Genomic DNA, 21,757 nt, shown 5'->3' with positions numbered 1-21,757 from the left:
GTTGAAAAGACTAAGGAACAGTGCAAGTTGCCTCTAACTCATGTTTCTCTCAGCTGGGCTTACATAGGTGTATTAAGTAAAGGATACATGCCAGAACTCCAACCCGCTCCTGATTTCTCTGCCAGAAGGACATTGAGGGGCTGGAGCGAGTCCAGGGAAGAGAACAGAGCTGGGGAAGGGTCTGGAGCCCCAGGAGTAGCTGAGGGAGCTGGGAAAGGGGCTCAGCCTGGAGCAAAGGAGGCTCAGGGGGGACCTTGTGGCTCTGCACAACTCCCTGACAGGAGGGGGCAGCCGGGGGGGTCGGGCTCTGCTCCCAGAGAACAGGGACAGGGGGAGAGGGAACGGCCTCAGGCTGTGCCAGGGGAGGTTCAGGTTGGACATCAGCAGGAATTTCTTCATGGAAAGGCCTTGGCAGGGGCTGCCCAGGGAGGTTTGGAGTCCCCATCCCTGGAGGTGTCCAAGGCATGCCTGGACGTGGCACTCAGAGCTCTGGGCTGGGTGACAAGGTGGGGATAGGTCCCAGGTTGGACTCGATGATCCCAGAGGTCTTTCTCAGCCTCAGGGATTCTGGAATCCTGTGCTGCTCTGCAGGAGTTCACTGCCCATCCTCCAACACTATCCAACAGCACAGCACTGCCAGCAAAGTCAACGCTGTCCCAGTCACATTGTGCTTTCCCAGGACAAATCTGAGGCAGCACTTACCAGGCAACGGATCTTCAATCAGTGTCTTTCCTACAGGGAAATGCCACAAAACACTTTGCAGTTCATTACCTCGTTCCTAATAACCAACGGCAGCCACGGGGCAGCTGAACGCTGAGTAAGGAAGGACAGGGCTCGCCACCACTCCCAGCTCTTTGTCACGTTTCCTCTTTTGCTGTAAATCTACAGGGACAAACAATTATGAAGAATCTTCAACAAGTTGACTTTGACACTGAAAGAGCTGCTTCTCCTTTCATCGAGGAGCTGTCACAAGCATCGATGGAGCTGTGGCAGAACAGCTGAAAGTGGTAAAAATTGACAGACGAGCAGACTTGCAATGATAAGGGAAAAATCCAGTCCATGCCGTGTGAGAGGCAGATTCTCACCGCCCTTAATGGGAGGGTTTTTTAGTAAATGTTGTGAATTGGCTTCAATGAGAAACACGAGCACTCAATGGAGGAAACATCTCACAGGATGAGGTCAGACTTGTAAAGAACGGCTCTTACCCACAGCCCAGCCCAGCAGCAGAGACACGGGCTGAGCAATGAATCACCTGTAAACAGCAAGAATAATTCTGGGGTACGTCAACCTCCCTAATGAAGCTACAAAACCTCAGCTCCAGCCTGGTTTCAGTTTACATTTCACCAGTTTGTGGTGTTTTGAAGCGAGTTTAAAATACGTAATTCTGAGCATCAATATTTATCTCATAAAAAGGAGAAGGAAAAACCTTCGATTTCTCTTCCTGCAACAAACACAGTGTGGTACCACCTCTGGAAGGCCAGGAAAAAGCACCAGGCAGGACTCTTTAAAAGAGGAGGATCTGCTTTTTTGGTACAAAAAATTATTAAGCCTCACTTTTAAAATCTGCTAACAGTCATCTTGAGGAAACAAGAAATAATGCTGGGTTTGTGTGGGAAGGAAGCAGATTTAAATCTCAAATGAATGACGTACCTTGTAATTACAGGAACCACTGAAAGAGATAGTCAGAATTAAAATACTTCCAATATTCACAGTGAAATATTAATTTGAAAATTTTCAAGGATGGATAAATGCACATAAACAGAGGCAGATGATCAAGGTCTGAAGTTCAAATTAACTCAAAGAAAGAAGCAGTCAGCCTTGTTAAATGATATGTAAAATTGTCCCTGAGCTCAGCAGCGAGGGCTTGAGGCAGCATGTGGCTGGGCGAGCAGCAACTTGGATTTACTGTGAAGCTGTGCCTCTGTGAGTGCCACAACTGACTTCCAACAATGCCTTTCGGAAGCACATGAACTCCAAGAATGCTTCAAAATTTAAATTAAAACACCTTTCCAAATTTTCAATCACCAAACAATGGGTGATTAAGCACAATCATTAAGCTTGCAGCAACAGCAGTAATGTGTTTCTTCCGTTATGACAAAGTCTTCATTGCTTAATGCATTTTAATAAGACAGTTATAAAGTATTTTATGTTGCACCTAGCTATTAATATTGGTTATTTAGAGCTCAAGGTGGAAGATGTTTTCACTCTGAGATGATTCCAACTGTATTGACAGCTACAAATAAAACTATGGACCCATTTGATATCAATTCATGGCATTTTTTTGGACCCAGTGGACCCAATGAACTCAATTAATGGCATTTTTTGAGTAAGGGAGATTATTACCTGAGCACAGAACCAGCAGGAGGCCCCCAGACCCCTGAGATACGATTTTAACGGGATGAACACATGGTATCAATTTTCTGTACTGGAGAACACTTTGCCATAAATATTTTCTCTACAAAGGATTTTTCCTCCATAAAATGCCAGACTGATTGCTCAGCATTTCTCTCTGACTCCCCTCGTGTCACTCTGATGGATCTGCTGAAGCCGCTGAGAGCTGTGGAAAGCTCAGGGGAGCCCAAAATTGTCATTCCCTGTTTGTCTGCTTGTTTGTTTAACTCCAACCCCGTGGTTCTGGCTTCCTCCAAATTTGCTTGGAGACTCTGGGAATGCTTTTTCAGAACTGTTGGCTTGTCACAGTGACACCTCTGTTTCATTCTGCTCCATACAGCTGGAAAACAGGGAGAGCTCCCCTGCGGACACCTTGGCTGCTGCTGCCATTCCTGGCACGGCCTTGGAGCGGATGAGGAATCCATGCGGGCTGGGGGCTCATTGGGAAAAGCACCTGCCAGAACAACTATGATGGCATTGCAACTCAACAGGACTGAAATATTCCAGAGGAGGCACCAGAGTGATCAGAGGGATGGAGAAGCTCTGCTGTGAGGAAAGGCTGGGAGAATTGGGGTTGTTCAGCCTGGAGAAGAGACTTCGTTGTGGCCCTCCAGTGCCTGAAGGGAGTCCACAGGGAAGATGGAGAGAGACTGTTTCCAAGGGTGTGGAGTGCCAGGACAAAGGGGAATGTCTTCAGACTAACAGAGATTAGGGTTAGATGGGATATTAGCAAAAAATTCTTCCCTGTGAGGGTGGGGAGGCCCTGGCACAAGTTGCCCAGAGAAGTTGTGGCTGCCCCATCCCTGGAAGCGTCCAAGGCCAGGGTGGATGGGGCTTGGAGCAACCTGGGACAGTAGAAGGTGTCCCTGCCCATGGCAGGAGGTGGAACAGGATGAGCCTAAAATTCCTTCCCCCTCAAACCCTTCTGTGTCCTATTGACGTCCCGCCAAGGGTCCAATTCCCTCGTCCCTCAAGATGTTTCTGAGCTGGAAATCATGGTCTGAAGTTTTACAGGTGTCCTCAACCCCACAGTGACCAGCAGGCTGATCAGCCCTAGACACATTAACAAGCCTCAATAGTTATATTGTAAATGACAGAGCAGTTCAAGGAGTCACCCAAGAAGTGTAAATTAAACTTATCAAAGGTCAGATCTCAGCTGGAGAAAGCTGGAATGACTCAGTTTATCCAGAGCATGAGTGGGATCTATTGAAGCTCTCATACCTTGAACTAAGAAATGCTTCCAGAAAAAACACTCATCATTGTAAAATCTTTGGGATATGAAAAAGAAATAAGTAACCCAACATTGTTAGTAGATAAGGGTAAAAACAGCTTTTACAACCTCCTAAGCAGGGGGTTTTCTAGTGGATTGTATTTTAACTTTTGCTTATTACTACACTGCTTTTAATACAAATCATTATTTTGTGTGCAGATTTTCCTTTTTTTTTTGCATGTATTCCAGTCCTAAAACATTCCAGTGAAAAGTCCACAATCTGAAGCTCATCGTGAGGCTTTAAGCAAACAAAAAAAGGTTGGGTTTTATTTTTTTTCCTTATTGAGCCAAAAATCACCCGTCATCCCAGCCCACAGCTACTCCCACGGGCAGCGCCGTCAGCGCTCTCACATCCCGCCCCGCGCCGCTTCCCGGGAGCTGTTCCTGCTGAGCCCGGGCCAAGCCGCGCCGGAGCAGCCGCGGGTGACACCGGGTGACACCCTCTCCTTCAGGTGACTGCTCTGAGCCTTCTGAAGGGTCAGCCAGGGCCAGCCCCTCAAACCCCACCGCGTTGCTGTGTTCTGCTCCCATTCCCTGCTGCTCTTCCTCTCTCTCTCCCCCATCACCTGGATGTCCATGGCTGGCACTCCCTGCATTCCCGACCCTTCTCCTTCTTTTACCAGTTTCCATTTCTCCATCGTGCACAGACACTTTGTGTCTCAGTATAACCTTTGTTACCTGCACTTCCAAGCTGGATTGGTCCTGTTCCATTCCTGCTGTGGCCTCCTGGGGCCATCCACGCCCAAGGCATGGATGAAAGGAAGATTTCACAGAACCCTTTAGGTTGGAAAAAACCTTTGAGGTCATCGAGTCCAGCCTCTGGCTGATGTGTGATCCTGGATCTTGGATCCCCACTTTAATCGTGGTGGTGGCAGAGCAGGGAGGCCACAAATCCAAGCCTTTGTTTTATCTCCATTCTTAGTGTGTTTTACACCTTGCTTTGAGCTAAACCAAGGAAAGCTCTGCATTGCCCAAGCTGGGCTCATGCCAGGCTTCAGCATCTGGGTGAGTGTTCCTCTTGCTCCAGAAGCCCAAAGCAGGAGTTTGGGAACTGTTCCTCTCCAGGTACTTCCTGTCGTTCCTGCTCAGAGCTGCACCTGCAGAGCCAGTCCAAGACGGGGTGACCTGTGTGTCCCTGTCCCCATCCACCTCCTGGGTTATCCCTGCCGCTGTGCCTGCTTCAGAGCTGTCCCCTCTTCTACGTACACAAGTTTTCTTTCCACGTATGGAAACCCTGAGCTCACAAGATGTGTGTGCAGCTCCAGGCCTCATAATAACCAATTTAACCAAAATTTCCACTTTTTTGTTTTGCTGGAAATCCAGAGGGAGATCACAGCAGTTTCCTCTCTCTTCTTCGGAAATTTCTTTTATCCAGGAAGCCAATGTTCACTGCTGGAAGGGAGTGATCCCTGTGTGAGCCATGGCAGTGGTGTGGAGGTGGGAAGGTGACTGTGAGGAATGACAGGAACAGCAAACAAAATGTACCTCACCTGGCTGGACCAGTCACTGCCCCAGGCTGGGAAATCAGGAATCACTGCTGTGAAGGAAAATCTGAAATCAGTCTCTAATAACTGCTCATGGCCTGGGTGTAAATTGGAGCTGCACTGAACCCCAGCGTGGTGGAGCCAACAGAACTTCTGATGCATTGACCCATGGTGAGACATTGATTTTGGGGGGACTCAGAGGGGCCCCCACTGCCCCAGCCCCCTCAGAATTCTGGCCACACACGCTTCCCTGCCCAGCCATCCACAGCCCGTTCCCAGAGCCCATCTGAGCGTGGCTATAAATACACACCCGGATCATCCATCGACATTTAAATATAATACACTGCCAGAGTGAGGGGTTTTAAATATCTGAAGGATGTGGTATCTTGGAAACCGATTGCCTCGAGTTGCCCAAATCAATTACAGAGTGAATCAACACATGGCTCTGGCGTGGGAGCAGCGAGCAGCCGGCGCTGCCACCCGTCCCTGTCCCCATCCCTGTCCCCGGGCTGGGAGCACGGCAGGGAACGGCTCCGGCAGAGCCAGCTGCTCCTGCTCCCCCAGGACAGGACACACGGGGGCACGGAGCAGCGACAGCACTGAATGGTTTAACATCTTAGCTTCTTCAGCTGAATTAAACGGGGGAAAGCAACTGAAAATAACCTGCAAAGGTGATAGGAGTCTTTATTTGGGAATGTTTGCACAAATTACGGGGGTTTTACTGCTAATTGCTGGACAAGGATTATTTTGTCAGTATTTTCTGCCTGTCATTCAGGCCATCAGCAACACTTGGAAAATTGTGAGTCCTGGTTCTTGCTGAGGACGCAGATCATGGCAGCAGCGAGCCAGCTCACAGCCCCCAATGGCAGCAAGAAATGGCATTTTCAGCCACACACTCAGGGTTTTGTATGAAAAAAACCCTGGACAAATTAATATTTTAAAGAATGGAAACTCAGAAAATCATGTATTTGTGAAGTTGATTGTAGAACACGCAAAAAAGTGTCCATCTTGTTCCCATGGCCCTGAGCTCAGTGTTTAGACAAAAGGCACATTCCAGCGGGATTTTTCCCCAAAAGGGCTAAACCAGGGAGCCTGTGCCAGCATTACTGGGCTGGGGTCAAACCCCGCTGCTTGGCTGCGCAGGTGTCTCGTGAGGAGCCCATGACCCGATCCCCACACAGGAGCTGAACATGTTCAGCTGTTTCATTCCTCCCTGATCAGTTTTGATTCCTTGGCCAGGCTCTGCAAAAAGACCGAAATTTTAAATAATGGTCCAAAAATGGGATGATGTAGCCAGGAGAGTGTGGGTTGCTGAGAGAAGAGAAGGCTGAGCTAAATATTTGGCAGAATTAAGCAAACCAGGAAAGACATGTGGGCATAAAGAAATAATTCAATATTCAATTTCTGGCAGAATTCATGAAATCTGTTTATAGTTCGGATCACAGTGAGCCATTTATTACTGGTATGGGAATGAAGGTCTGGGGGGTTTGGTTGCAATGGGTTTGCAACTGTTACAGAGGGAAATGATTAATAGAACATTAAACCCAGGTTAATTAACCCGTGGTCTTTGACCTGATGGGGTGTCTATTCCCAGGTGCCATTCCAAGGATTTACCCTTCCCACAATGGGCTCTCCTGGTGTGGTTGCTGCTCTCTTGCTCTGTCCATCCTTGAGGGGGTGGCACCTGCTGGGTGACTCCTTCAAATTCACTTCAAATTCCCCTGAATTTTGGCCAAGCCCAAAATCTTCGGAAGGAAAAAGTAAAGGGCCTTTAATAGAAAATTTCACATTCAACAGAAAAGAGGAGGAGGCTGCCAAGGGAAGATTGAGGCTGGTGGGAATTTTTCTTTCAAAAAAAGTCAAATGAGCTTTTTCCAGTGAAAAACTCTACACAGTCGAAGATTATTCCATATTTCCAGCAAGAAATAACCAAAAAGCAAGATCAAATAGTAGATAAAGTCTGAACATTTTCACATTTCCTGCCCTATCCTCTACTTTATTTCACCACTAAAATAACAACTGCAAAAAAATAACCAGAAAACACCTTTTGTTCCAGTTTCTTTCTCCTCCCACGACCCTTCCCCTCACTCCCTGCAGCAGGAACATGGAGCTGGAGTGGCGACCCCAGCTGTCCCTGCTGGTCATGCATCACCTCATCCCACGGAGCAGCTTTGGTGCCCCCAAACCTAAATCCATGTGGGGAAACTAAACTGGAATATGTTCCTGGTTTATGGCTGCACCTTCAGTCTGATCTCAGTCTCCTCTTTACAAATACTAAAATAAATCGGGCATTTAGATTTTTCATTGAGACAGAAATAGTTGCTCATTCTGGACTATGAAGTATGGGGACAGTTCAAGGCATTTTTCCCCAATTCCTGTTTTTTTTTGCCACCAGGTGGCAATGGAGCTGCAGCACCACCCTGCTCGGGGTGGGCTTTTCCCAAAACATGCGACCTCAGGGTCCCAGCAACATTTGTTAATAAATCTTTAGGGTCGGACAGATATAACTCCTCTCCATCCATGTTCTCTCTGGTTGTACCCTCCCTCTCTGCAGCCGTAATTCCAAAGCTGGGCGGGGGTTGAGCTCAGAGTTTGGGTGACTTCGGAGCGTTGAGAGTTTAACTAATCAGGATTGTGCAAATCTGCAGTGCAGGAGAGGAGCCGGGTGAGCGTGTGCCCACAGGATCCGCAGGACGCGGCCACACCGCCACCTGCCAGCCTCTGCCACCAAAGGCAGCCCGGAGCTGCGGGATCCGCCTGCACCTTCCCCCTGTGTCCCTGCCAGCCTCTGCCACCAAAGGCAGCCCGGAGCTGCGGGATCCGCCTGCACCTTCCCCCCGTGTCCCTGCCTGCACCTTCCATCCGCCTGCACCTTCCCCCCGTGTCCCTGCCTGCACCTTCCATCCGCCTGCACCTTCCCCCCGTGTCCCTGCCTGCACCTTCCATCCGCCTGCACCTTCCCCCCGTGTCCCTGCCAGCCTCTGCCACCAAAGGCAGCCCGGAGCTGCGGGATCCGCCTGCACCTTCCTTCCCCCCGTGTCCCCGCCCGACACCAGCCCGGGATGCCCCCACGCACCAAAGTCCTTTTCCGTGCGATCCTTTCCGGCTCTTTTTCACTATTCCTGGGTTTGAATTAAATTTCAATCCTGCCCCTCAGCCGTGGTACCGCACTGGGAGCTCCCCAGGACAGCCGGGGTGGTACTTTCAGCACCGGCATTGCTCCTAAAGCCAAGAAGCATCAGCTTTAACAACTTTTCCCAGTTTCCATCCACGTGGATTGGGGCTGAGGTCATAGGCCACGGGATTTAGCTCTGGAGGTTTTTAACTTGGGAAATGCCAAGGGATGGGATGAAAACAGCACCAAGAGCTCACATTTAGCTTAAAAATAGCTTTTAAAAAGCTCCACAACTCAACCCCCTTCATGCGAACTGAGCTGTGTCAGCGCTGGGTGTGCAGTGCCTTCAGTGGACACAAATCCCTTTGGGAAGGGACAACATTTCACTGCTCCTGGGACAGAGGGTTCCAAGTTCTGTACAAAATTCTAATTCTGAAAAGCCTCTCCATAAATAATAAAGTGATTTATATGGTGGGAACTCAAGAATTAGGTCTGAGCCCTGATGTGGATTTAGTTCTTGTTGCTCTGAATGGAACTGAACATTTCCAAGGCCATAATAAACACAGAAACAGAGAAGTTCATATAGGAAAAGGAGTTAGTTCACCTTTATTTCATTTATCCATAGTCCCAAACTTGACAGACGTAGAAAAATATCCTTAAGTCAGTAGACAAATTTACCAATGCTAAATAGCCCTTTTCTCTGACCATCTGGGCCACCCTAAATACATTTGTACAAGCATTACTTCAGGGGGGTTCAATAAAAGGTTCTTCTAAGCTATAAACAATAAACTACAGAGGAAAAACTCGAGCTACCAAAGCATGCAGATGAAGGGATCTTCCAAAACTTAAAAAAAAAAAAAAAAAAAAATTTAAAAAGCAAACCAACTTTGAGATGCATTTGGAGGAGAAAACAAATTAGGACAAATTGAGGAAAAAATAATTAATTAAGAGAAGCCAAAGCAAACTCTGTAAAGGATCTGTAGATAAGTTAAAATATCTATGGCACAACTTTTCACCAAAAAAAATTAAGGCGAAGACCAACGTTTTATATAAAAATAGCTGAGCAGGCTTCGAAAGCAGGAAATCAGCATTTCCAATGATGACTCTGTTAATACAAGATTATAAATACCCTTTATATACACAGAAAACCAACTCAATACAAACGTCTGGACCGGTTCTCCGGGCATCTGGCACTCAAAATGCCCAGACCAGGTGTCCTGGACCATAGTGGAGGTACTTCAGTTGAAGGTTTGTAGTAGTTTCTTTGCTACACGTACTGATACAAATCATAAAAATGCAATATAAATAGTGATTTTCACAGAGAAACTCAGGAATACACTCAGGTTACAAAGCTTAAGGAATTGGCCCATAAGGAAATGATAAAAGATTTAAAATCATCAATTATCCTGTTTTGTAGGCTAAGGAAAACATCCAAGTTATACAATAATATTTAAACTTTCAGAGTATTTTTTTTTAATGAAACTGATTCCTATAGTGAAAATAAAGCAGAAATTATCATGGCAGAATATTCATTATCTCTTCATAAATACAGCAGTTTATTTGTCAAGATCACTTAGAAGTATCATTATTATGGGCATTTTCAAGAATTTCCAAGCCTAAAAGTTACCAGTTGCAAGGACATAAACAATAAACCATATTTGTATGGATGGATCTGAGTAATTTTCAGAACTATGTAATTGATATAGAGCAAAACATGAAAAGAAGAGCAAATGAAATCTATTTTAGAAGAATTCCATTAACATTTCAAGTTAAAATACCTTTGTAGAGCTACTGTGATCAAGTTCAGTGTAACTGTGCACATTGTAAATCTGCATCTGTGTGTTCACACGCACTCAGTAATTCCAGAATTAACCCTGGAAATGATAAAATTCCTACTGGAAAAGACAATTTCCCCCCAGCACAATTCAGTGTATTTGCCACTGACTTTTTGAACTGTTATTTCACAAAATCTGCAGATAAAGCAGAAGCTCTTGTTTTCCACAGCACAAAACCCTTTTAGTTTATTGAAATTTTGACTAAAACCCAGAACCTTCATTTCTGCCTCTTTGGGCCTCATTCCCTCCATCCCCTTGTGCATCCTGCCACTCTTTCCCCTACATTCCAGGGAGAGAAATGTGATGGGGGAAATTCAAGGAACTCTTTTCAGATGAAACTTGAATACAAACATGGTCTAAATCTACATTTGACCTCATTTTATTACTGATCCATTTTCATTGAACACTTCAAAATCCTTTCTACAAGGTCTCTATAAAGTTATGCCAAAAAAAGGAAACAACTGACACAAAAATCTGCAGAGGTATTTATGAACTGTGATGTCTCAGAAAGTGTAAAATCCTTTTCCTTACAGTGCTGAGATCACTGACTGCTCTCTCAGATTAATTCATCTGATGCACTGAGCAATGCTACAACAATCGTTAGTACCAGAATTAAGGATAATACCTATTTCTCACAGTAACTGCACCAAAACCAGCACAGCCACCCCACCATCCTTCAGCTTTAACATAAATATTTTCTCTCATGAACATATGCTAAGATTTTCTCCCTAATATCCCATTATTTCCTCGTCCACAGATTGCAATGAGCACAAATACAGAAAAACAGCACTAAAATAACAAAGTGAATGGCTCACACTCAGCTAAAACCATGCACAAAACTGAAGGATGCATGTTGGGAATAATTTATTGCCTATAAAAGGTTAAAAAAAATCCTAAATTCACATTTTCTGTGTGGGTTTAAGGGGTGTCACATTTCAGAGGTAGCATTGTGTAAAATGTAAAACAGAGCTGGAAAAGAGTTATTGACTTAGTTCAGTAACATGGGAAACTGTTCCCAGAGCCAAAGCACTGACCTGAACTGTTTTCCTTCCAGGAACATCCTTAAACATCTCTTTCAGTGAAGAGGATTTGCTCCTTTGTGGAAAAAGAACCCCCACAAGCCCAAGGCTCTGCCCTGTTTATGTTGCCTTCTGACCAAAGCAGCTGCTGCTTTTCAGAGCAATAAATACTCACACTAAACACCTGTTCTGCCACGGGAAACACCCATTTTGTGGTGCTGCTTTGTCTATTTTTTTCCCCCAACCTTCTCAGATTTCACATTTGGTCAAATGTGACAAAATGTTCTTGATTAAAGAAATCCACCACCACAACCCAGCTCGTGTTCTCTGGCACCCAGGTGGAGTTTCCTCACTAACCACCCCTAACTTTGCCCAGGCACCTCCCAAGTGAGCTGGGAGGATTTGGGGCAGAAAAGGCAGGATCTGGCCAGGTTCCAGCCCTTCAGCCCCCAGGTCCCTGCTGGCCTGGGGCAGCTGGGCAGGGGGCTGGAGGGAGGACATCAAGCTTCTGAGTTGTTCCTGTGGCAGGAACTCTGTGCTATTCCCCTAAAGCATATTCCTGCCCCTCCTCACACCAGCAGCACCCTGAGACCCCAGGCCAGCAGTGGCTGTGTCTGGAATGCCAAGGGGAAGGCCAGTGCTGTGCAGGAGTTTGTGGTCAGCGTCAGGAATACAGCAGTGCAAGACATCCCAAAGGGGAGAGCAGATCCACGTTAAGCAGTGATTCCCATTCCCGAGCCAGGATGCCCATGATGCTGCTGGTTTGTTCCACCACTTCACCTGCATGAGCCCAGCAGCAGACACAGCTTCTCCCAAGGGAGAAGACAGAACCTTTCCTCACTCACAGAGCTGCAAAGCCCCAAACTCCTCATCTCACACTTTTTATTGCCTTAGTGAAAAGAAATACTTGGAGAGATTAAAGTGCAGAGCTGCCTCCAGGGCTGGGCACTCCAGAAACCTCGTCCGGTTCATCTGCTCAGGTACCTTTAAACCTGCCCCGAACTCATCCACTGGAGCATTTATTGTTTTATTGGAGTATTTCCTGTTACTGTCAGACCTATGGATGTGACTGAAGCATCACCTGCAGGGAGAGGAAGGGAGGCAGAGCTCCAGGAAACAGGGTTTTAACCATGAGCAAACTTTCCAGCATCTAAACCAGCTCCCCAGGGAGAGCCCATCCTGTCTCTGGTTGAAGTGTCTGTTCTGAGCTACTTTCCCACCTGGGTTTCTTCTCTGATGTTCCCACGGATGCTTTAGGAATGACCAAGGCCAGGGAAGTCATCATGCATGGACAAAGTCAATGAGAGACTGTGCGGGATGGTCAAACATTGATACGTGGCCACAGAAAGGTGATAAAACCATCAACAGGTGGCCCTTCTGCTGCAGAGATGATGCACATTAGAGTCACTCACTGAAACAGAAAGGGGGCTGATTTCTGTCACCCTGGAAAGCACATCTCCTATAGAAGGTTATGAAATGATGAACTGCACTTAACAGGTGTTTGTTACCTTCCTACAGACAGGGGAAATACCCAGAGCCCAAATCCACACCAGAGCCACCCCCACTGCTCTCCACTACTTAAATACCACCAACAGTAACAGTCATTAGATTTTTGCTGGAAATACACACTGATACTGAAAGCAAGCCCAGCCAAGGAGCTGTGGAGTATCTCCCTCCCCAGATTTCATTATTCAGGGATAGAATTTACACTTGTTTTTCCTGACTATTCTGTAGTGTTGTCGTGTCCCAGGCTGTGGCAGCGCTGCTGCCTCGCTGTGTTTTGTCTCCCCACAAGAGAAAGGACCACAGAAATCCCCCAGGGATGGGGTGGGCGTTGGCTGCAGCTCATCTCAGCTGCACATCCAAGAGGATTCCAGCTTCCTGGAGAACAGGGACTGACAAAATTGCTTGTATCTAGCAAACAGTTCATTCAAAATTCATCCCTTCGATTTGTTTGGATATGAAATAGCAGCAAGACAGCAAAATATGAATCATCAATGAAGTTTTTCTTGCAGGAAGGTGGATGATTTAATTGACCATGAAATTGAGAACTTCTGTTAAGAGTATCCCGCCCTCTGTCATGGGAATTTAAGTGGAAGAAGCAGGAAAACAGGGGCCAAATAGTGGCAAATCCCAGCATTATTTTTTTAATTTCGCAGAAAACAAGAGGTTTCATTGTCAGTGGCACAAATTTCCTGTCTAGAGAGAACAGCAATAGAAACCATTGTTGGCCTGGCATAGAAAACCCTTTATAAATGAGTTTTTCAGAGCGAGCAGAATTCCAGCTCAGCTCTATGCTCCCTGTGAAGGACAGCACTGTGAGCTCTGCTCACAAACCTCTGAGTTTTAATGCCTCAACTCACACACAGGCCCAGCAGCCTGGAATTCTGGGGTTTCTCTGTGGAAGGGTAGCTCTGTTGGGAACTTACAGAATTGTACAGGGGCAGAACTGTGAGGCTTTTGGTTTTTCAGAACACCTTTTAAAACTGTTCCTGCTCTTTCTGCAGCTGGTGTTTAACAGTATTGCTAAAAGCTCCTCATGCCCAAGGACAGGAGAGACTAAAAACCTGGAAGAACAGAGCCCACTACTGATACTAAACAAAAAGAGCTGTACAAGTGATTCGGGAGGAACTGATCAGACTGAGAAAACCCTAAAACCTGAGTTAATCCCAGTATTAAAGAAAAAAAAGGTGTTATTTCCCCAACACTCTGGATTTGCTGAGAGACACCTTGGACCTCCCACTGAAATTAAGGGGATTACTCACTGCATGAACAAGGATTCCCCAGAGTCAATTATTATTTGGCATAAAATGGAAAGATCAGGTTTTTTACAGCCTCAAGTATCTGTGTGAAAAATGCTTACTGAGGGATATCCAGGTTGGAATTGGAGCATCAATGCCATGGGCAGGCACTTGCAGCATCCCACAGAAACATCCTGGAGGAAAAGAGCTCCAAGTTTGAGACCAGCCTTGGACTGGTCACCTCCCTGTCAACTCAACCCTGACACTGCTGCCGTGGCCAGACATTCTCTGGACACAAACACACCCCACTGAATCCATCTGAACATCTCTGCACATCCATTCCACCACAGGAGTGAAGGGATTCAGTGCCAACAGCTCTGGGAAAGAACGAATTCAGTTCAGCTCCTGCCTGCAATTGAGATCACCGTTCAGAAATGGCACTTGCCAAAAAATCCACTAGGCAGGGCTTCAAACCAGATCTGCAAAACTCACTTCCCAACACTGGAAAACCTTTCAGGATGCAATGACAGCTGTGGAATTCTGACTGGCTTGGTAAAATGGAGCAAAGTTTGTGGAAAAATATATAACCAAGACTTAATATGCAGAACTTTAGCATTCAGGCTTTGACAAATAAACACTGTGACTACAATCATTAAACCCTAAAGAGTGTAAACATCCAATCCCATTGCTACTGTATTAGGCAGTTGTATCCTGCAGCTATCAGGGTTCTCATTTCCACCTCATTTCTTCCAACACTTATCACTGCTTCTTCACATTAATAATTTATTTACGATAATTCAATTTTTTCAGTTAGCCTTTCAAGGTTTTTTCAGCTATTTTGGTCAGACAAATGGAAGATTTAACAATCTCAAGTCAGAAAACGAAAAACACTTCAGTTTAATTTCAGGTTTTCAAGCACAACTCAGAGAAAGCCTGTTATTCTATCTGGATCCCCAATTTTTAGTCCACCTACCTGAGTAAAAATGGGGAAAAATATAATAAACAGGCCTGGGGAGCACGTGACGCTGAAGTATTCGCTGTGTGTCACATGACATTTGTTTTCCACTCTTGCATCCCTGCTCAAAAAGACTTTGCTACAGAGCCAAAGTTATTCTGGAGAGTCAGAAGTTAATCCTACCCAAGGCCAAGCTGCTCCCAGTGAACCCTTCCCTCAGCCAGTTCTTTGATTTTCCAAACCCAACATTCCCAATTCCTGGGCAGTGCAAGGACGTGAGGAGCCACAGCCGCCCTTCGGCACCAGCTCCTCCTCCTCGGGCTGGCTCCCCTGGGCTGAGGACACTGCAGAGCAAAAGCCTCTCTCCTGAACCCTGCACCTCACGTGGGGTTTCTGTTCTGTCACTTCCAAAAAAAGAGAAATCACAAACTGTCTGAGGCATTTTTCTCCGACAGGGACGAGAGGCTGAATGAGGTATCATCGGGCTCTGGGGAGGTGTGGTTGAAATCCATTTCTTCAAGTTCAGGAGGTAAGTCTGAAAGCAGGGCCTACAAGGGAAAATACATATATAATATATAGTACATACACTGTTAGGTGTGGGTTTTATATCAGCAGTCAAATGTGCTTTAAACAAAGAGTGAAAAAACTAACTGAGTTTTTCAACCATAATCTGAGCCTCTGGAATAAACCCAAGGGAGGGACACAACACAAAAGGACAAACACCTTCTTATACTAAACCTGCTCCAGGATTTACCTGCTGCTGTTCTTTATCATCTGATTTAATTGCAAGTATCAAACTCCGGGTAAACGTCTGCAGTTCAAAATATTTCTGTTTGTGGTTCTCCAGCTGACTCTCAATGAACCTGACTTCTTCATTCTGTGGGGAAATCAGAGAGTTCTGGGAATAATAGCAGAACCATGAAATCCTTTAGGCTGGAAAAGCCCTCTAAGATTGAGTCCAACCATTCCCCAGCACTGCCAAGGCCACCACTGACCATGCCCCCAAGTGCCACATCCACAGGTCTGTTGAATCCCTCCAGGGATGGGGACTCAACAAAGCACTGGAATAACCACAGCTAAACACACCTGGCTTAAAACTCAATGGTTTTAGTGACAATGACAACCAAAGCCCAGATCTCTTCCTAGAAGTGATCAAGGCACTGTGAGAACAGACAGCAAATAAATTCCATTATTGCAGCAGAAGGCTTGACACAGAAACCAGGGAAAACGACTTGAAACTTCCTCAAAGCTATCACAAATTAACAGATAACATCCTCCAGTGCAGCTGGGTTTGACATGGATCAAGTGTCAGCTCACCCAGCTCCTCAGGATCCTTCAGGTTACAGGAGAAACAGGAATATCACAGAGTGACAGAATGGCTTGGAAGGAACCTTAAAGATCATTTAGTTCCAACCTCCACAGAGTTGGTTATGGGGCTGGAACTGGATGTAATCTATTACAAAATGAGGAAATATCAATAATTTGTATGCTTTGGCTAAAAAGGCATTTTCCCAATCTATACTTGCAAATCTCCTAATTAAAAATTCCAATTTGATAAGCACTTCTGTTTATTCCAAGTATCTCTTCTCCTTCAATCTTATTGGTATGGAGGATCCAAGTGCTAAACCTGTTGATCAGTGCAGAGCTAAAATTAATTTTATCTGGTTGTTCACCTTTGCGAAGATCACGAAAATCAACCTTTTTATTTAGGTTACAAGATCAAAGGCATTGCTCATTTTTGCAGAAGGGCTCTGCTTAATAGCACCAACTCATGAGAGAATAATGAAAAAATATGATATTCACGCTCACACTTTCTAGACTGGCTGGAATTCAGCTTTAGTTGACATGAAAAGCTGAGACTACGTGATGCTCTAAAGGTTTGCAACAAACCCTTAAAAATGGTTGTATTTTGGTTGGGTTTTTCCCAGAAAATTCAAATTTTTTCAGTGAAAGCACTGCTCACCACACTGTCCCAGGTGGTAACAGCTCTGGGAATGAGAGAGGAATATTTGGGCTGCGATCTTGAGGCTTTCATAAAAAATCAGCTGAGTTCTTCCCGATGGAAACTTAGCAGTTGCCTGTTTAGCTCTGGATTTTGCCCAGCCCAGGAAGAATTCAGATTTAGGCAGAAAACTCAAGGACTAATCCATGCTGTCAAACAACAACCCTGGCTCTGCAGGGCACTGTCACAACAAGCCTTTCACTGCACTGACAGGTGACATTAAGAAAAGGTCATTCCCTCTCCTGATTCATTCTCCACTGCCCTTCCCAAGAAAATGCTGCTGAAAGGAGGAATTTTTGTTCTGAAGAGATGATCTGTTTATTATTTTGGTAACTGATTATTGTCAGGGCAACAGACCTGGTTTCTAAGGGAAAAAATCAGCAATGGAGGTAAAAACTCAAGGAAACATGGAACTATGGCAGCTCCTCGGAGAGCAGCGCACACACAACCCTCAGCCTTTGGCAGCAGACAGGAGCTGTCAGGATCCAACTGCTTTTCCTCCCTCCCACAACCACCACTTCCAGGCACGTCCTGGGGAATGACTTCTCCTCAGATCCCCCCATTCCATCAGAGGATTCCAGCTGTTCAGTCCCTTCCAGAGCTGGCAGCACCACACTGCAGGGAAAGCGCCACAGCATTCCAAGGAACAGTTCTGGTGGAGCGGCTCTATAAATCCCTTCATTGGGACACATGGGGGGGTTGCAGGTCTGCAGAAATGGGGTTTTCCTGCCTCCATTTGGGTTGAAACATGAATAAAGTGGCTGAAGGTGGAATGAGGGCATGATGTGCACATCAGGAAAACAGGGGAGGAGCTCAGGATCCCACCAAGCCTTTGCTGAACTCCTGACAGATCCACCCCCTGAACTCCCTGGGATTATCCTGCTGTCCCTGACACAGCCCAATCACTCACCTTGTAATCCAAAAGAGAACTCATTTGATCCACTTCAGAATTGCTGATCAGATCACTCTCTTCATCATCTAAAATTTCTATTTTCTGAAACAGAAGCAAACCGTTCATTCCGAGGACTCCAACACAGAGAGGAGACAAACGAATGAGGATCCGCACCCCAAAGGGGCAGGAAGGATGAGGGATGAAGGTGAGAGAACTCAGTGCTGGCTCCTGAGGAGTTCTGAGCCGAGCAGCCCCCATTAGATGGCAATCATGCACCTCAGCCAGGAGATCCAGCGGGAGCTGCTGCCATGGAGACTGGGGCTGTTTACAGAGGAGGAGCTCCCTGGCCCCAGGTTTTCGGCTTTAAGTGGCCCATTTACCCCCTCACAGCCCCTGCTCTGCTCTGCTGCTGCAAAGGAGGGTCTGGAAGTTTATCCCCCTGGACAAAGCAGCCATCACAGCAAGTGCTGACCTACTCCTTGCCTACAGAAATCGAGGAGTTCTCCTCTGGCCTTCCCTGGCCACAGTGCAAGGGGAATGCCCGAAGCTGTAGGGGATGCTGACCCAAAGGACACCTCCAAATATATAAATATGGACATTTTCACCTAATTCACAAAAATTTGGGGAGCTTTTTATACTGGGTTTTAAAGATCCCTGAAGCACAGTGTTAAGGGCAAGCTTAACACTGATTAAAACTCAGAAATATGTCCCAAGTTTTTTTACTGTTTTTAACTGTTTTGACAGTTGTGAACATTTCTGAGCCTGTCTGTAAGAAGTTAAAGCAATTTTACTGTTTTTTAGGATAGTGCTAACCCAGTGCAGGGAAGGGCCCTACTGGCCCAATCCATGCTCATGGGTCATTCCTGAGGTGTTAATTCAGAGGTTTTTCCTGCAGCACGTGGCCCCCCTCCCTGCACACCAGGAATTTCCCTGAAATTACTGAGGAGAAATCCTTCCAGGGGCATTCTCAGCTCTCCCTGGCAGGACCCACCAAGCTCCCAAGCCTGTGCTGAAGGCAGGGAGGATAAAGCCCATTTTGTGTGCTCCAGTGTCTGCAGCCCAGCTGAAGTGACAAGAGCTCAAAGGTTTGATGTCCCCAGGTTCTCCTGCTCCATGAGACCTTCAGTAACACTGGGACTCAAATATTTTCGGTTTTAGACTCAGCTTGAGGAAAGAATCTCTAAATAACTACCAAACATTCACCCTCTCTTTCTTAGACACACTTTTTAAGATAGGAAGGGAAAGAACAGATTAGAATTTCAAATAGGAAAACTGTATCTCTTATGCAAATCCAATGTATTTTAGTCCAATTTGAAGTGCATTTTAAAAAAGTTTTGTTACAGTGTTTTCAGAAGAAAATATGAAGAAACTCTTCCTTGGTTTTGTTCCCATTATCACATCAAATGACACAATCTGGGGTTCAGGCACATTGGGGAGCTGAGTCTCTTGGACACCATCTCTGCAAACCCTTTCTACTGAAGGTGTTGGGGTTTTTTCCTGCTGTGTTTTAGTATTTTTAGTACAGTTTTAATGCTCAAATAGGAAGGGCTTTCAGCACACACAACTGGAGCTGTCACCTAGTGAAAAACACAGGTGCTGGCCAACAACTTCAACATTAATTAAGGAGTTATTAATGAACTGGTGGAAAAGGAAAGGTGTACATACCACATTATCAGTGGAAACTGGATTCTGGTCATCATCTTTGTGGCCAATTTCTTCATTTTGAAGTGCTTCATTTGTCTCTTCTGCAGAAATAAATTGGTTTTGTCAGATTTCATTCCAATTTTATGCTGAAGGACCATTAATGGTGTTTACCACTAAATGTCACAGCTGCTAAATCCAAGAGCAAACTCATGGTATCAATGTCTACTCAGAAAACAGAACATCTGCCTTATTAAACAGACATCTTGTCACAAGTGTTTCAGGCCAACATCAAACCAACTGCAACCTGGAACAACAACAAAACTACCAGTTATTTATTCTCTGTACCAAAACCTTCCCATTTTTAGGCTCAGGCTGGAATATTCAAAGGTGATGAAGAGTTTCACAGTAGAGGTGTGCAGAAGTTGGGGTTTTTTTAAATTAAAATAAATTCCTACATGAAAAATCCTGCATTCCCTGAAATTCTGGGATACATATCTAAATTCCACCTCCTCCTTGCAGACACTGATGGGTTTTGAAACAGAAACTGATCAGATCATAGAAAATGTTTATCCCTAGTGAACCCAAGGTGCTTTTTTATGTATAAACACTTGAAACCAGCAGATTTTACCCTGATATTTCAACCACAAAGCATGAGAGATTCCATTGACCTGAAAGGCCAAGGAGAACACATAACCCAAAGAAAGACAAGGCTATTTACCCCAAAATTGAAGTTTGATTCTCATATTTACTTGACTTCTGCATATTAAAATAGAAATCTATTATACATATTAAATATAAGGAGGAAAAGAGGGAAGGGGCAGCAAGGTTCAGGTGGGACACTGGGAGGGGCAGGTGATGATTCCAGAGTCTGTCACCTCCACACTAACAGGGATAACAGGATTTTCCTGGGATTACCAATGCTGCCAAAGACAGGGTAATGTTTAGGCCAGACCACACAAAGACAGTTAATGGTATTAAACAACTTTCCTATAAGTTAAGTAGCTCTAAACTGAGCAAATTTGATTTGAAATTGTTTCAAATAAACTTAATCTGCCACTGGCCACAGCTCCAGAGGACAATTTGTGCTGGGAGCACTTGGGATCAAATGGGAGCACTGGGGAGCAGGGAACAAGGAAGGGTGAAGGTCACTGGGTGAGGATGCTCCTCAGGGACTCGGGGACATTCCAAGGCACCAGGCACTCTGCAGCCTTGATTTAACACCCCTTGGATTCAACAGCTGAATGAAGCAGCTCCCTACAGCATTCCCAACTCCTTAAATATTCACCCTCAGCTCATGGAACCCAGCACAGCCCCACTGGCCTCCACTTACACAGCGTGGAGTTAATTAACACACAATTAAAAAAGGCGAGGCAGTAGGAGAGCTTTAATGCTCCATTTCACATCCCAGCACAGGTTAGTTTTTTATATTCACACACTACATTTTAAAAGCAGGAGCCATCAACACTGTCACTCTAATTAGGTGACCAGAAGTTGCTTTTGTCTGTCTTTCAGAGTGGCTTTTTGCTGTTGTTGTTTCAGTTTTTTAATAAATTAATAAAATTAATAAAAATAAATTAATAAAAAATAAAAAGTTGCAGTTCTCAAACATTAGAACAATTCCCTATCTGTGCCTGAACATAACCCGGGAGTATTGGGAGAAATATTTTCCAGGAAGTTCAAAACCAGCTGAGCCGCAGCAGTGAAACCTCCTCCTTTGAACTGGAGAAATGAATAGAAATAATTGTTGTGGGAGAATAAAGGAATGGAAGTGGGATTCCTGGATGCTGTGGAAATCCTGTCGCTTCCTTGCACTTCCTTAGGCTTTGACACTAATAATGCACCCAAGTGTTCAGCCTCACCTTGCTTGATGAAAGCCTTGCTCAATGAACATTGAGTTATTCCTCACTTGAACTACAGACACTTCAGACTCTTCCCTGTCACCATTTTCTTTCAAGCAGATCTGACTTAAATCAGCTCCTTCCACACCTCAGGCAAATCAAGGACTCTGAGATCCCTCATCTCACTTGGCTTTCAATCACTTGACCCTTTTCTTTATCATCTTATTCCCTCTACAGTCGAATATGACAAAGCTCTCCCAGACTCATTCCCAGCCGCTCTCCGTTCCCCTGGCTCTTCCCTTTAAATTGTTCTGATGAAATGACAGGATCAAGCCTGGCACACCGAGCTGCAGCAGCAGCAGGCCCGAGGTCAGACTTTCTTCTAGCTTGGAGAGCAAAGGCTTCATTGATCTCCTCTAAGCAGAAGCACTGGGAGCAATTAGTGAGTGGGGGATGTGCCGGGCTCACGGACAGGAGGGGCAGGGAGACATCGATCCCATGTGCTCCTGGGAGGGAAAAGGGAATTAAGTTGAAGGCACTTCTCACTCCAGATCCTGCAGATTACTGAGGA

General features: G+C 45.5%; 1 protein-coding gene across 2 annotated transcripts in view; it reads right to left on the bottom strand.

The window, feature by feature from the left end:
* Window positions 1-8,837: 8,837 nt before the first annotated feature.
* Window positions 8,838-21,757, bottom strand: part of HDX (highly divergent homeobox) — a 41,289-nt gene continuing 28,369 nt past the window's right edge. For both annotated transcript variants that reach the window (XM_032123895.1, XM_032123896.1), the window contains 4 exons: window positions 19,370-19,449; window positions 17,723-17,806; window positions 15,565-15,687; window positions 8,838-15,358 (listed from right to left, as the gene is read on the bottom strand). In XM_032123895.1, the coding sequence (XP_031979786.1) occupies window positions 15,233-15,358; window positions 15,565-15,687; window positions 17,723-17,806; window positions 19,370-19,449 (413 nt within the window). In that variant the 3' untranslated portion in view covers window positions 8,838-15,232. The remainder of the gene's footprint in view (window positions 15,359-15,564; window positions 15,688-17,722; window positions 17,807-19,369; window positions 19,450-21,757) is intronic.

The sequence above is a fragment of the Corvus moneduloides genome, chromosome 14 (genome assembly GCF_009650955.1).
Source record: "Corvus moneduloides isolate bCorMon1 chromosome 14, bCorMon1.pri, whole genome shotgun sequence".
Lineage (NCBI taxonomy): Eukaryota > Metazoa > Chordata > Aves > Passeriformes > Corvidae > Corvus > Corvus moneduloides.
Note: the sequence above shows the minus strand (reverse complement) of the source record. Positions and strands in the feature narration are given on the sequence as shown.